Here is a 16,780-nt window from a genome sequence, read left to right as displayed (position 1 = left end):
AATAAGACTAAATGAGGGTTGATCGTTGAAGAATAATGACTCTGAGAAGGGGCAGTTCTAAGTATAACATTTTCTTTCCTTTAATGGCCCATCTCTCTTTTTTCTTTTCATTTTGAAGAGCTCTCTCTCTCGTTTTCTGTCAAGAGTCGCTCTGGGCAGGGCCTGAACCATCAGCTGCAGGAGGCAGCAAGAAAAAGGTTGTGGGCCCTGGAAAATGATGATAAAGATGTTTGCGCTCTATTCAAGGTAAAGCGGTTGTTCCATGTAGCCCTTAGCAGAGTTACATCTTTGTGAGGCAATTGAAGTCAATGCGTTGTGTGCTCGGTTGCCATGTGAAACACCTCATATTGCTGTAATGTTGGGAATCTGGCATACGAAGGTGGTGCAGCTGTAGCTCTTCTTCATGTTTCTTGGTATTCCTGCCTAAGCCAACCAGCAATGTATTGTTACCATCAAGGAGAGCCAGTTTGGTGCAGGAGAGCCAGTTTGGTGTAGGGGTTAAGTGTGCGGACTCTTATCTGAGAGAACCGGGTTTGATGCCCCACTCCTCCACTTGCACCTGCTAGCATGGCCTTGGGTCACCCATAGCTCTGGCAGAGGTTGTCCTTGAAAGGGCAGCTACTGTGAGAGCCCTCTCCAGCCCCACCCACCTCACACGGTGTCTGTTGTGGGGGAAGAAATTAAAGGAGATTGTGAGCCGCTCTGAGACTCTTCGGAGCGGAGGGCGGGATATAAATCCAATATCTTCATCTACCTCACAGGGTGTCTGTTGTGGAGGAAGAAGGAAAAGGAGATTGTGAGCTGCTCTGAGACTCTTCAGAGTGGAGGGCGGGATATAAATCCAATATCTTCATCTACCTCACAGGGTGTCTGTTGTGGGGGGGGGGAGGTAAAGGAGATTGTGAGCCGCTCTGAGACTCTTCGGAGTGGAGGGCGGGATATAAATCCAATATCTTCATCTCCCTCACAGGGTGTCTGTTGTGGGGGAGGAAGGTAAAGGAGATTGTGAGCCGCTCTGAGACTCTTCGGAGCGGAGGGCGGGATATAAATCCAATATCTTCATCTACCTCACAGGGTGTCTGTTGTGGAGGAAGAAGGAAAAGGAGATTGTGAGCTGCTCTGAGACTCTTCAGAGTGGAGGGCGGGATATAAATCCAATATCTTCATCTACCTCACAGGGTGTCTGTTGTGGGGGGGGGGGGAAGGTAAAGGAGATTGTGAGCCGCTCTGAGACTCTTCGGAGTGGAGGGCGGGATATAAATCCAATATCTTCATCTCCCTCACAGGGTGTCTGTTGTGGGGGAGGAAGGTAAAGGAGATTGTGAGCCGCTCTGAGACTCTTCAGAGTGGAGGGCAGGATATAAATCCAATATCTTCATCTACCTCACAGGGTGTCTGTTGTGGGGGGGGGGGAAGGTAAAGGAGATTGTGAGCTGCTCTGAGACTCTTCGGAGTGGAGGGCGGGATATAAATCCAATATCTTCTTCTTCATCTGTTAAAACTATTGTTACCCGTTGTTGTTGTGTCAGTGGGATGGCAGTGAGCTGTAGAACTCAGTTATCGACACAGTTGAGTACTAATAGGACAAAAATAAATGTAGCAGGATGGGAATAAGCCCCTTGGGGTCCTTAGTTGAGGGCTGAAGTGGGTCGCTTTGCCCTTGCTACAGACCCAGCATTGGCTGTATAACTATGGTGGCCCCAGTGCTGAAAAGGCACTATATCTACTTGTGAAGATGCTGGAGCGCTAGCCAACAAATGGAAAGGGGTAAGAGATGAGGGTTGTACTTAAATGTATTGGAAACTAGTGAGGCACCAGTGCTTCAGGGGGTTTGGCTTCAACCTAGCTGGCACGCACATTTCATAAGCCATGTCCATCATGTTTAGGGCCAATAGTCCAGAGGTGCTGTGGACACCTCAAGGCTCACCCCAATTGTATGGGCAGAGAACCAGCCCTGTGTATGAAGCAGAAGGGTCTGGCATGCTGCTGTTCAGTACGTGAGCTGGAGAGTTGCTTACTTCTGGCTTACACTTTCCAAAACTTCTTTGCAGGAACTGTCAGCCAGGCTGGTATGCATCCAGGCCCAAGAGGATCGGTTTTTACTGTCCTTCAGAACCATAGAAGAAATCTGGAAGTTTTCAACATACTTGGCGCTTGGTAGGTCGCAAGAAACTGAGGGCTAATAGTCATCTTGTCAGGAGAGCATGAGGGAAGAGTGGGGTGTATGTTGGCCTGAGCCTTAGGGTGGAACTAGACTAGATGTTAAGAGAGACACGGAGCTGCCAGCATTCTGTGCCTCCATTTCCTTGTAACACCTAGCTTTTCCAAAGTCCTCCCCCCACCTCCCCGATACTCAGTGATGTAAATCACAAGCGAGGTGGGACAGTGCAGAGTCATATCATGTTGTATTAAATGAGACATGAGAATGGAAGAAGAGAGAGAGAGAGAGAGAGAGCAAGCAAAAGACAGCAGCAGCAGCTTAACTTCCACACATAGAATTTCCAAACATAGAAAGCTCGAAAAATAGTGTGAAGCCTTTTGAGGTCTTCCTTTGTATATTAAAAAAATGCCAATAACAAGGTGTAGGCCAAGGGGATAATAGCAAGTGGTAAGCATTTGCAGCTGAAAAGGTAGTTAATTAGTTGGTTAGCTAATTAAGTAATGAGTTATGAGAGTTTTGAAATAATTTGTTTAATTCTTTTAATTGGTTTGCTTATTCTTTTAATACATTTGTATTGATTTGATTGTTTTCAGGCTTGGGAGCTTTTTGCTAAGAGGTAGCCTGAAAGTGACCAAGTAAATAGATCAGTTTATTTACTTCCAGGCCCTAAGACATGAGAAATGTGGGCCTGCGAAATGGCTGACACTCTGGATAAAATGTAAATCCTGGACAAGAGCAGTTTTTGCTTTTAGGCCCTGCACAATGCATTTCCAATCTTCTTTCGGTATAATCAATCAGGCTATGTGGCTGGCTGCTTGGAGCATCTTCTTTTCACCCCAGCATACTGGCTGAACTGTGCCCTGGTGGAGGACACTGAAATCACGGTTACTGTAGATGAAGATCAGATGGCCACCATGTACCTAGGTCTTCTGCTCCAGGAAGGTAAGAAACAGAAACCTAGTCTTATCCCGCCCCCCTCCTATATCTGATAAAAGCTGTGTTTGGGACCAGTTAATTTGGAATTACCTTTTTTTAAAATATAACTCTACCTATCTCTGAACAAGTCCCCGGTGCGCTGGGCGCTAAACAGTAGCATGAAGAATACCTGAGTAAGCAGGAGGGAGAAGGTGGAGGGGGGTGGGGTGAGAATAGGGTTGCCAGTTCCAGATATGAAAACAGCTGGAAATTTGAGGAGGGAGGGTGGGGTTTAGGGATATTGGCAAGGTATAATGCCATACAGTCCACCTTCCGAAGCATCCATTGTCTCCAGGAGAAGTGGAATACAATGTTTTGAAGAAGAAGAAGAGTTGGTTTTATACCCCACCCTTCACTATCTGAAGGAGTCTCTGAGCGGCATACGATAGCCTTCCCTTCCTCTCCCCACAACAGACACCCTGTGAGGCAGGTGGGGCTGAGAGTTCTGCTAGAAATGTGACTGAGCCAAGGTCACCCAGCTGGCTGCATGTGGAGGAGTGGGGAATCAAACCCTGTTCTCCAGATTAGAGTCCACTGCTCTTAATCACTACACCACAGGTAGCTCTCGGGAGAAGTGAAATACCAGATAAGCAATCTATGTAGTATAGAGATCAGCTGTAATTCCAGATCTCCAGCCCCTGCTGGGAGGTTGGCAACCCTGAGAAGGTGAGGAATACAGCAAAATTAGAATTTTTAAGAAAAGGCCTTCACCTACCCCAAGTCTTAAAAACTGGCTCTGACAAGGAGCAGTGTAGGGACAGTTGTGTTTTTCAGCCAACCAGGAACCCAAAATCGAAGGCAGGCTGCAAAGAAAGAAAATATCCAATGCCATTACAAGACAGAACTGCCATCTAAAATATCATCCTTTAGTCATAAAACCGAAGCCGTGGTGACACATTCTGGCATCCTGATTCATTGCAGTCTCTGGGACTGTACTGTACCAAGTATTGGCTGACACTCTATCAACACTTTCCGTTACTATTGGGTAAGCCTCTCTGTCACCTGCCCACTGCAGCCTTCCCCAGATTCTTGCAGGATTGTCTCGCAGTCTGTCTCTGCCATGCCATTGGCTGATTCTGCTCTCCCCAGCCCACCACCGGTCCTGTGAGGCAAGAACACCATCAGATGGCCACTGACCTCTGAGAGTAACAGTTCTCTGCTGGGAGCTTACTGATTACTACTGCCTCTCCTCAGGGCCCTGTCTATCTTCCTTCTCTTTTTTTCTTTCTCTCACTCTTTTTTCTACTTCCCCCTTCTGTTCTTTCCCTCATTCTTTCTCTGTCTTTCAGCCTTTTTATTTCATTCTGTCTGTCTACGTTCCTCCCTTTGATTCACACAAGTAGCAGCTAACATCTGCTCAACTGACAAGGAATGTTTGTTCACAGCAGGGAGGGGCCACTTCAGAGGGAGCGAAAGGGAGGCTTGCAATGGCTTTCTTCACTGTGTCAGTTGCTTGATGCTACCAGCCATTTCCTCCCAGGGAACCACTGTTGCCAACCTCCAGGTGCTTGGTCCCCACCCCACTGTGAAGAAAGACTGTCCTGTTCCTGTGTAGAGGCTGCTGGGTTGCCAACTCCAGGTTAGGAAATTTCAGATGGCAGAGATCACCTCCCCTTGAGGTGTGTTTGTTGGGGGGAGATTAATGCTTTCACTTGGGTGGGTGGGAAGACAGCAAGGCTGGGAGGGAATTCCCCAGGTTGGTAGGAAATTCCTAAGATATCAATATAGGCCTCTGAGAGGGGGTGGGGGAGCTTTCCTCCTGGGAACCACTGTTGCCAACCTCCTGGTGAGGGCTGGAGATCACTCAGAATTACAACTGCTATCCAGTTCTTGCTGTGGAAGCTGACTGGGTGATTTTGGACCAGTCATACACTTCCAGCCTAACCTGCCTCATAGGGTTGTTGTTCAGATCACACAGGGGGAAGGGAGAATTATGTATGCTTTGGTTCTACCCCCCACCCCCCGTGAAGAAAGACTGTCATTTTCATATGTAGAGGCTGCAGAGGGGAAGACAATGGAAACCTGAAGTCAGAGGGGCAGGCAAAGGGAAGGAGATAGGTTTGCCAACTCCAGGTTAGGAAATTCCTGGATATTTAAGGGGTGGGGCCTGGAGAGGGTGGGGTTTGAGAAGAAGTGGGACCTCAGACAGGTACAATGCCATAGACTCCAAACCAACAATTGCCTCCTGGGGAACCAGTGTTGCCAGCCTCCAGGTGAGGGCTGGAGATCACTCAGAATTACAACTAATGTCCAGATGGCAGAGATCACTTCCCCTGGAGACAATGTCTGCTTTGCATTGTGGGCAAATAGGCTGGGTGCTTGAAACCAACAATATTATTAGAGACAGACTGTTGGTCTGAAAGGTATCACTAAAGGCCTCTGAGGCAGAAATTCCTGGAGATTCTGTGGTGGAGTTTGAGGGGGGCATAGGGAGTTAGGGCTTCAGACTGGGGTCTGTCAGATCCAGGTCCTTGCTGTGGAAGTTGACTGAGTGATTTTGGACCAGTCACAGACTTCCAGCCTAACCCACCTCACAGGGTTGTGAGAGGAGAATGATGCAAGCTGCTTTGGTCCTCCCTCCCCACTGTGGAAAAAGATAGCCTATGTAGAGGTTGCAGGGAGGGAGAAGGTGATGGAAAACTGAAGTCAGAGGGGCAGATAAAGGGAAGGAGATAGGGTTTCCAACTCCAGGTTATGAAATTCCCGAATATTTAAGCGGTGGGACCTGGAGAGGGTGGGATTTGAAGAGACATGGCACCTCAGACAGCTACAATGCCATTTCCTCCTAGGGAACCATTGGAGATTACTCAGATTTACAACTGCTCTCTATACGGCAGAGATAAGCTCCCCTTGAGAGAGGAGTCAATGCCTTCACTTGGGAGGATGGGAAGAGAGCAAGGGTGGCTGGCACTCACCCAGAGCCTCCTTCTAGAGCCTGTTGTATTTTTCTTTACAACGGGCCTTACTCCTAGTAATATCATAAACAACAAAAATTAAAAGCATATCAAACCATACCAAATAATTTTCAAAAGAAGAACGTCTTCATCTTCTTTTGGAAGAAAATTAAAAACTGGGCCAAAGAAGTTTCCAAACTATGGCATCATAGCAGAAAAGGCCAGTCTTTCTTGTGGGTAGCCACTAAATCCTTGAAGGTGACAGAATAAAAACTGGGTTTGCCTCAGAACATATGAGAGCGCACAGAGGATCATGTCCTGTTCTCTTTGTATGACAGGAACCATGGTGCCCCTTTCTCTCATTCTGTCTGCAGGAAACTTCTTTGCTAGAGCAGTGATCAATGTCTTGACAGAGGAAGAAGAGGAAGATTTGAAGCTCTACAAGAACGAGCTAGTCCACGTGAAGGACATTGGGCATGAAGCAAGATGGGAAGGGACATCGCTGTCGACAGACCAGAGGGGACTAGTCCCTGTCACAACTATAGAACCACTTCCCCATCCCTTTTACCAGTAAGTAGACCAGCTGTGGTGATTTATACATGGGGACAAGATGATGAACAGTGAGCTGGGTTCAGTCAAGTCACTCAGAGAACAGAATTTCCACACAAAGTTCTGTTCTTGTTTCTGAGATTGAGATGGGCTGTTTTTTACTTTATGGTGTTGTGGGTAAATATTTAATGCTTCACATTCTGCATGGAAACAAATTTTAGGAATTTGTCCTGCTATTTTTCACTTCTGTCACTTATACTAGTGATGATTTACAGCAATGATTCCAGTGGAGTACTTTTGGACTTTGTTTTTGTGTGTAAGGGTTTCCTTGCAATTATTGGATGGGGAATTTCTGTCACTCTGTCTTGGATATGTAGCCACATTCTAGCTATAAGAACTTATCCTATAGACCCAGTGGTAACCCAAAATGAAAGTTCCTTTCCTACCATGAATTTAATGCCAGAAAATGTTGCAAAGGGTGATTGGATGACAGGACACATTGACTGTACAGTCTCATTTGCTGTGGATGGTCATCAGGATTGGCCAGCCAGAAACCTCAGGGAAGCTCTTAAGCAGAATGTGACAATTATAGCCACCTTGTGTGTATTTGTAGCTCCATACTTCTTTAATCTTTTCAGAGGAACATTGCAGCTAGTAGCCTTCATCACATCATTGGCCATGAACTCCATGAGTGAATTATCTAACATGCTTTGGATGAGAGATCACCAAGGAATATTAGGGGTGTGTGCAAGGCTGGCTCACCCACTAGGCAAACTAGGTGCTTGCCTAGGGTGCCAGGAGGTGCTACGAATTGGGCTCCCCCTGCCCACGATAAATGACTAGTTTGCCTGCCTGCCTCTCTCCCCTCTGCTGCTGTGGCACCTTTCATTCCCTTCCCTCCCTTTCTGCCTACCCCCCTGATCACCGCCAACATGGCACCTTTCCTTCCCTTCCCTCCCTTTCTGCCCGGCCCACCGATCGCTGCCACCGCACCTTTCCTTCCCTCCCTTTCTGCCCCCACCATCTCCGAGGTTCAGCCCTATCAGCTTCAACATGGCCAGCATCTTATCCCTGCGCTTGCTGCCTGCTTGTGAGTAGCTCCGCGCCTTCTGCCTAGGCGCAAGTAGCCATGCTCACAAGTAGCCTGGCAAAGAAGGGGAGGGGGATTTTTTTTCAGCCAGGAGGGGCGGGGAGTGGGCGTTTCAATTGCTAGGTTTTTTTTACCAAACAACTCCTGGGCAGACTTGTTGCTGGCTGGGGTCATCTGATGGTGAGTAAGGCTTTTCCCCCCCTTTGTCCCCCCTTCTTTCTTTTTTTCCCTTTAAGTGATGCTCTGTCTGTATTCTTGATGCTGGGGGTGGGGGGGGGGAAGCAACAGTGGGAGGGCTTCTAGTGCCCTGGCCCCACTGGTGGACATTCTGGTGCTTTTTGGGCATTGTATGAGAGAATTTTGGACTGGATGGTCCACAGGCCTGATCCAACATGGCTTCTCTTATGTTCTTATGTTCGGAGAGCCAGTTTGGTGTAGTGGTTAAGTGTGCGGACTCTTATCTGGGAGAACCGGGTTTGATTCCCCACTCCTCCACTTGCACCTGCTGGCATGGCCTTGGGTCAGCCATAGCTCTGGCAGAGGTTGTCCTTGAAAGGGCAGCTGCTGTGAGAGCCCTCTCCAGCCCCACCCACCTCACAGGGTGTCTGTTGTGGGGGAGGAAGGTAAAGGAGATTGCGAGCCGCTCTGAGACTCTTCGGAGTGGAGGGCGGGATATAAATCCAATATCTTTTTCTTCTTTCTTTCTATGTCTATCTTTTCCTTTCCTTTCTTTCCATTTCATTCTTTCCCTTTCTTTCCTTTTCTGTTTCTTTCTTTCCTTCCATTTTTACTGGATGAAACTTTTCTGTTCATCATACTGTTGTTGCAGACATAGGAGCTCTGCCGTTGAAAAGTTAGCACCTCCAGTTGTAGCCAGCTGGTCTTTCTACGAGATTTCTGTGTGAGTGAGTGAGGGTGAGAGGTGTGGGGCAGAAAGACATTATTGGAGATTATTGCTGTGTATCTCAGCAGCACTGGAAGTGATGATACTATGAACCTGGCACCATTTTACTGGTCCTGCTTTTAACAGCTGTCTGATGCCAAAATTAAACTCCTCGGGAGTAGACGGGGATACTCACGATTAGGCAGCAGGCTTGGGGCTGCTCGCAAGTAGGTGACAGGCCCGGTGACCCGGGGCGGGGGCAGAGCTGTGCTGCCTAGGGTGCCAGGAGGGCTTGGGCAAACCCTGGCTGTGTGCAATATAGAGGCAGGCAATGGCAAACCATCTCTGAATGTCTCTTGCCTTGAAAACCCTACCAGGTTGCCATAAGTCAACTGAGCCTTGATGACAGTTCACACACACAAGGTGGTAAATGAGCAGAAGGACAGAATACATGTAACGCCTGGATATTTTGCTACCTAGTAAACCAAGCCAACAGTTATTTGAAAGAAACGGAGTGTTCATGACTCTTCATATTCACAGGTGGTTTCTGAAGAACTATCCAATAAGCTGTGGAATCTCCAATCAGATCAACAGAAGTGACTCTTTGCAGATTGGTGAGTGTAACCTTCTTGGAGGTAACATCAACGCCAAGTTGTTCAAGACAGACATACTGGATTTCCCTTTATTAAACAATGAAAAGAGTATAGAATTTTTTTTCTGGCATAAACTAAGAGTGGAATCTCTAGAAAACCAAACATTTTCCCCTCTTCTATTTGCCACATGAAATCTGGAGCTTGCAATTTTTCCAATTCTTTTTTTTTAAAAAAAAAAGATTGATAATTCTCCACAAATTCAAAATTCTGATATTTTGGCAGGGCATTTCTTTTCAGCTGTGCTAGAGATTCTTGGGGATTTTGAGGTACAATAATCCTTGATTCTTTATTACCTGCTGTTTAAGGCTGAACCAAAAAAAGGGGTGTGTGTGGAATTTTGGTGAGCATTTTCATCAACGTCAGAAAAACCCTGTCTCCAATTAAAGTATTCCCTTTTTTAGAAGTACTGCCCTGTACAGGCTACATTTACTCTCCCACTGGTGATTAGCTAAAATTATTCAAATTATTCATATCATTGTCCTCCCCCTTAGTTGGCTTAATTTTCCCATTGCCTCCGCAAGTAACCAGTCCTGATTGGCTTTGAAGACTTTATTATCACAATAGTTTTGTGATTCCTGCTTTACTGGGATTACTCTATAGCGGAGAAAGAAGCAGAACTAAACGGAGAAGGGGGGAATGTTGCTTGAGCTGCAGCATTTCAGGGGGGAACGGCAGCAGACAGACACAAAACAGAACAAACGCTTTTGATAGGAGGATTTTTAAAGATTACTTTGTGTCCCTCATAATTAGCACATTCGCTCTCCAAAATGAAACTAGTGACCATACTTTACTCAAAATTTTCGTTTTGTACCTGGGGTTTAAGGTGTTTTGAAATGTTTGGGAGACAAAAAGGCCTTTTTTAAATACCAAGATTAGAATCGTGCCCTGCCCCCAGCCTCTGCTCTGATTAGAGAAAAAGGTTCCATTGTTCAGCATGCTGATGTGAGGCTGTTTTGTTTTATTCCTCAGGCCAAGGGAGATGCAGAGCCACAACAGATCACAGAGGGAGAGGATGGGATGAGTTGAGTTTCTGCAAAGGAGACATCATAGAGGTCCAGGGCTTTCTCATTCCAGGTCTTCGGTGGTTTATAGGGAAGTCCACAACTAATGGGGTAACAGGCTTTGTCCAAACCGAATGTGTGCATCGTGAGACTAATGAAGAAACGTAAGTGTGATGTACAGACTGGAAAAAAAAACTTACAAGCAGAGAGGTCAGGAAAGAAATGGTGTTCATTGCATGCATTTAGAAATCCAGAATGGAATCTTTGGTTTGTAAGGAGCAAGGAATGTGGAGGGGAGGGGAATGTGGAGGAGAGGCAGAGAAAACAAATGTGTTCGCTAAGGGTTCCTTTGTGTTCACTTTTAAAGACTTGGGTATGTGAAATTGAAACAGTTGAAACCATTGAAACAGTTTATGTATTTTTTAAAACATTTCTAATGCCACCTTTTCACCCAAATAAGGACCCCAAGGTGGCAAGCATCAAAACATTAAAGACATCAGAACAGCATTTAAAATACACTGTATATATAAAACATTTAAACATGTCAATAAAACAACACAACCAGAGAGGAGGAGCAATAAGAGTTTCCAGGGTCCCCAAGGTGGCAAGCATCAAAACATTAAAGACATCAGAACAGCATTTAAAATACACTGTATATATAAAACATTTAAACATGTCAATAAAACAACACAACCAGAGAGGAGGAGCAATAAGAGTTTCCAGGGATACACCAAACCGAATGAAAAGAAGTCTTCACCTCACTGGTGGAAGACAACAGTAGAGAGAAACAGACAAACAGAAGTTCCAAGGTTTTGGTGCCATGGTAGAGAAGGCCCTTTTTAGGTTGCTGCCCATCTAGCCTCAGATGGCAGGGGCACCTGAAGCAGGGTTTTCAAAGATGACCTGTGTGGATGGGTAGTTTCATATGAGAGAAGGCGGTCACTCAGGTATGCTGGCTTCATACCATACAGGGTTTTAACGTGTAAAGGACTGGCACTGGTTTCAGGTTTTCACGGCTGGTAACATCATTAGGGTTTGTAGAGTCTTTCGGGATCAAGTGCCGTGTTCTACTGGAGAAAGTTTTCCTTCCAGACGTTTCGTTCTCAGCTGCGGAGAACATCCTCAGTGGCGTTGCAGCCGGGGCAGGCACTCAGACCTTCTTGGCTGCTGTGCATTGAGTGGGGCCAGGAGACCACATCATCCACTTTGAAAGAACTGAAGTCCTTTCTACGGTCTCACATTATCATACCCGCCTGAACAGAGAAGCTACAAACACCAGCACAATTTTAACAGAAAGGAAGAAGGCATTTTCATCCACCAGTCTTGGTACCCAGCTCTGCAAAACACCCTACAGACTATAAATTGCAGAAAGTCTCAGAACAACCAGCAAATTCCACAGAACAATCAGCACAGTCAACAACCATCTTCCTTATCTTCAAACCCCTTCCAACCCTCCCAGCAATTAACACAGAACAATGGTCACATTCAACAGCCAGTTTCCTTATCACTACCTTTCCAGGAAGCCCCACCAAACAATGGGCACATCCACAAACCAATTACCCTTTCACCACACCCCCTCCAGCCTAGAAATAGCAGCTCTCCAGCAGCCCTGGCCCCACTCAATGCACAGCAGCCAAGAAGGTCTGAGCGCCTGCTCCGGCTGCAACGCCACTGAGGATGTTCTCCGCAGCTGAGAACGAAACGTCTGGAAGGAAAACTTTCTCCAGTAGAACACGGCACTTGATCCCGAAAGACTCTACAAACCTTAATGACTGGCACTGGATTTGTTCATTTGCTGGATATGGGTTTACGTAAGAACATGAGAGAAGCTGTGCTGGATCAGGCCAATGACCTATTCAGCCCAACACTCTGTGTCACTCAGTGACCAAAACCCAGCTGTCATCACAAGGTCCACCAGCGGGGCCAGAACTCCAGAAGATCCCTCACTGTGCCCCCCCCAAGCATCAAGAATACAGTGCATCACTGCCCCAGACATAATGTTATGTTTATGCCTTGTGGCTAATAGCCACTGATGGACCTATGCTCCATATGTTTATCCAATCCCCTCATGAAGCTGTCTGTGCTTTCTGCTGCCACCACTTCCCGCAGCAGTGAATTCCACATTATTAATTACTCTTTGGGTGAAAAACAGACCTACTACTCATCAATTCCATTGAGTGCCCAAGAGTTCTTGTATTGTGAGAAAGGGAGAAAAGTACTTCTTTCTCCACCTTCTCTATCCCGTGCATAAGAATCTCTTATCATGTCACCCCTCAGTCATTGTTTCTCCAAGCTAAAGAGCCTTAACCTCTTTAACCTTTCTTCATGGGGAAAGTGTTCCCTCCCCTTGATCATTTTAGTTGCCTTTTTTGTACCTTTTCCAATGCTATAATATCTTTTTTGAGGTGCAGTGACCAGAACTGTACACAGTATTCCAAATGAAGCTGCACCATAGATTTATACAGAAGCATTATGATACTGGCTGATTTGTTTTCAACTCCCTTCCTAATAATCCCCAGCATAGTCTTTGCCTTTTTTATTGCAGTTGTGCACTGAGTCGACTTTTTCTGTGAGTTATCTACCATGACTCCAAGGTCTCTCTCCTGATCAGTTACTGTCAACTTGGACCCCATCCATGTATATTTATAGTTAGGACTTTTGGCTCCAATGTGCATTACTTTGCACTTGCCCATGTTGAACCTCATTTGTCATGTTGACGCTCACTCGTTCAGCCTCAACCGACCCCTCTGGAGGGCCTCACAGTCCTCCCTGGTTTTCACCACCCTGAACAATTTAGCGTCATCCACAGACTTGGCCTCTTCACTGCTTACTCCCAACTCCAAATCATTATTGAACAAGTTAAAAAGCACCAGACCTAGTACCAAGCCCGGCAGTACCCCACTGCTTACAATGTTCCACTAAGAAAACTGCCCATTTACATTCACTCTCTGTTTCCTGTTAATTAACCACTTTTTAATCCACAAGAGGACTTGTCCTCTTATCCCAAGACTGCTGAGTTTACTTAGGAGCCTTTGATGAGGAACTTTATCAAAAGCTTTCTGAAAGTCTAGGTAAACAACATCTATCGGGTCACCCTTGTCCGCATGTTTGCTTTTGGCTAAACTAAGATGCACCAAGGATGCCCATGCTTTAGGTAGAGTAACATAGAAGAAGAAGAAGAAGATATTGGATTTATATCCCGCCCTCCACTCCAAAGAGTCTCAGAGCGGCTCACAATCTCCTTTACCTTTTTCCCCCACAACAGACACCCTGTGAGGTGGGTGGGGCTGGAGAGGGCTCTCACAGCAGCTGCCCTTTCAAGGACAACCTCTGCCAGAGCTATGGCTGACCCAAGGCCATGCCAGCAGGTGCAAGTGGAGGAGTGGGGAATCAAACCCGGTTCTCCCAGATAAGAGTCCGCACACTTAACCACTACACCAAACTGGCTCTGCATTCTTTTGAGTATAGCAGTGCATTCTTTTGAGTATATGCCATTGTCTTAGGAGAAAAATTTGTATCATGAAACTTTTGATATCCTTGAAATCCATTTTTAGATTAATTGATAATGTTCTGTAGCGTATACTTCTGGTGTGACGAGTCTTATCATGACATAAGTGGGAAGCTGTGATCCTAAGACCCTGCCAAATGACATGCAACAACCCTATATTTATAGATCAAGATAGGTGGTTGTGTTAGTATGTCTGTAGAAGTAGAAAAGAGCTATAGTACAATAGCACCTCGAATACTAACAAAATTTGTGGCAGGGTATTAGCTTCCTTGGTAAAAGCAGTGTCTGATGAAAGCTGATATTCTGCTACAAATTTTCAGTCTTTAAGGTGCCATTAGACTCTTGCTCTTTTCTGCAGCCCCGTGTTTGTGAGACTTATTTTTTTGAAGACTGAGCATGAAAAAGGGACAACAGCTTTATATCTGGTACAATACACAACTTATGCACACCTGAGCTGGTCGTTAGCACTTCTAGCAGTAGGTAAAATCAATTTCAGAAAGTTTATCCGTTGTCCAGAAATCTGTATACTTCTGGGATATTTTTTCAGTGAAGAATCCTTTCTGGAATTCTTTCACAGCTAGGTGATTTCAGAACCATTTCCACATCACAGATTATTATTTGTACTACTGGAGATAATTAAATAGTGAAATTAAATTTATACCTCAGCAAATATTCTCATGAGGAGCCCTCATGAGGAGCAGAGTGGTAAGCTGCAGTACTGCAGTCCGAGCTCTCTGCTCATGACCTGAGTTCAATCCTGGCGGAAGCTGGGTTCAGATAGCTGGCACAAGGTTGGGTCAGCCTTCCATCCTTCTGAAGTCGGTAAAATGAGTACCCAGCTTGCTGGGGGGAAAGTGTGGATGACTGGGGAAGGCAAGGGCAAACCACCCCGTAAAAAGTCTGCCTTGAAAATGTTGTGATGCGACATCACCCCAGAATCGGAAACGACTGGTGTTTGCACAGGGGACTACCTTTACCTTTAAACTTTCTCACGAGAATTCTGCTGCTTGTTGGAAAGCCCTCTAAGTAAGCACATTGATATCTAAATTGTTGTGGACACTAGGTGGCACTGTTGCCCCCCTCAAGACCTTGCCTGTGTTCATACTCTGGAAAGATTTTCTTAAGAGTGATGCTTTTCCCCAGTTCAAATGGTTACAAGATCATGTTTCTTAAATTATGGAAAGTGAGAGTTTAAATCCTTTTCCTGCAATAAAACAAGACTAACATTCATGTGGTTTTTTTGTTAACTGTCTTGAACTGATAAATTAATTAGACAATTAAATAAAATATTACAAACATATAAATTATAGTACCTTACTATAGCTACTCTTCCTCCTGAAAGTAGTAGTTTGTCTTGAATAGTAGTACTTTTTTTTCTTTTGGGGAAAACCATTTTAAACATGTCGCAGTAAAAGATGGACATGGATAACAGTGATACCAGAACAAACGGCTTTTTTCAAATAGAGCGCCTAATTCATCAGATCTGTTTAGTTATTCAAATCTTCTAGTCCTGTGTTGATCACCATGTTGGAAGCTCATCCAGTTTTCCTAAGCCTATCTCTGTTCTTGGCAGGAGATGGGATACCTGATCTCTGTTGTCTTGGGAAGAACTTATCTAGCAGTATTTATTTATTTCCGCATGCCCGTTCTGCCAAAATGAGCTTAGTGAAGTTCTCAACAGCACAAAACATTTATAAAACCATGAAAACGCAGTCCCCAAGATACACCTCTATCCATTTCAGTGTACAGTTTTCTTGGCAGCTGATGCCCAGGGCATACCACTCAGATCACAGACTCCTGTTGTCCCTCCGTTTTCCATGTTAAAACATATAGCATATTCATTGGTACAAAAATGATTTAAATTAAGAAATCTAGACTATTTCTTGAAAATATTGTGTATGCTAACAACATGAGGATCTTCTTCGTGGTCTCTGTGCAGTCCCACACATGGGTTTTCTCGTCAGGACGAACCCTACCTCGGAGATTTTAAAAGCTAGCCTAGGCGTTATTTTTGGCGCGCGCTCCCTTCCGTTCTGGGGAGCAGGCATCCACTGCGCATGCCTGGAACGGGAGGGAGGCGCCCCACCCACCCAGTTTCTTTCCAACCGCCGCCCGGGATAGTCTTACCTCGCTGCGCTCCTCTTTTACCTCAGAACCTAGCCTTCGTTCTTCCCCGTTTCTTCTTCTACTCCGCATTATTACTCCATTTTCCTTCTTATATTCTTCAAAAAAATAATAATAATAATAAATATCTTCCCAGTTTTTTTTTTTTTACCTCAGACCTCCCTTCCCCTACCCCCCCCCGGGCGTATGGAAGGAAGGGACAGTAAAATAACCTTTAAAAGGTGTTCGCGTTGTAGGGCGAAAATCCCTACATCAGACGGACATTCACTTTGTTTATTTTGCCTGGGAGAAACCCATAAAGTGGACGCCTGTGCGCATTGCCTTCAATTCGGCAAACGGGCGCGGAAAAACAGAGCCGCTAGACTAAGAAGTCATCTTATGGAGTCTGTGCTTCGCCCTGAGATGTCGCAATCTTCTACTGCAAGTAAGTCGCCTCCTTTTCTGACTCCCCAAGGGGACGGCGCAAGGTCGGCAGCTTCAGTGGCCATTGTTCCCAGCAAGCATAAGCCCGGCGATGCCGCGAAAACCGGCGACGGCGCGAAAACGTCAGAACGGCCGCGCCTATTAAAATGAAAAGCGGGAAGCACACCAAGAAACACAAGCACTCCGATCCGAAGGGCACGAACGATTCGAGAAAAACTACCGACCCGAAGGACCCGAGAAAAAATACCGACCCGAAGGACTCGAGACCTACCGACCCGAACAAATCTTCGGAACAACAGAAAGCCCACGAGCCCGACAGACAATGTGATCCGTCCATACCCGGATCCAATACCCAAGAATCAGCCACGCCGCTTACGGAATCACCACAACAGCAGACGGCAGAAGTTATCCCGATTCCGTCCCGATCTCCTTCGTTGCAAGGATCCATACAAGACCCTTTGCTAGAGAAGATCCAAGACCCGCTGCAGTGGACACAACAACACATCAACCCCAGATCGT

The 16,780-nt window shown here is 45.8% G+C and overlaps 1 protein-coding gene across 1 annotated transcript in view; it reads left to right on the top strand.

Moving 5' to 3' along the window:
- The window catches only part of SH3TC2 (SH3 domain and tetratricopeptide repeats 2), a 51,500-nt gene that overhangs the window by 9,372 nt on the left and 25,348 nt on the right, over positions 1-16,780 (top strand). The window contains exons 4-9 of the mRNA XM_060240590.1: positions 119-246; positions 2,052-2,157; positions 2,960-3,103; positions 6,405-6,600; positions 9,093-9,166; positions 10,175-10,370. Coding sequence (XP_060096573.1) covers positions 119-246; positions 2,052-2,157; positions 2,960-3,103; positions 6,405-6,600; positions 9,093-9,166; positions 10,175-10,370 — 844 coding nt within the window. The remainder of the gene's footprint in view (positions 1-118; positions 247-2,051; positions 2,158-2,959; positions 3,104-6,404; positions 6,601-9,092; positions 9,167-10,174; positions 10,371-16,780) is intronic.

This window comes from Heteronotia binoei, chromosome 5 (genome assembly GCF_032191835.1).
Source record: "Heteronotia binoei isolate CCM8104 ecotype False Entrance Well chromosome 5, APGP_CSIRO_Hbin_v1, whole genome shotgun sequence".
Lineage (NCBI taxonomy): Eukaryota > Metazoa > Chordata > Lepidosauria > Squamata > Gekkonidae > Heteronotia > Heteronotia binoei.
The sequence above is the reverse complement of the archived record's forward strand: the minus strand, read 5'-3'. Positions and strand labels throughout refer to the sequence as shown.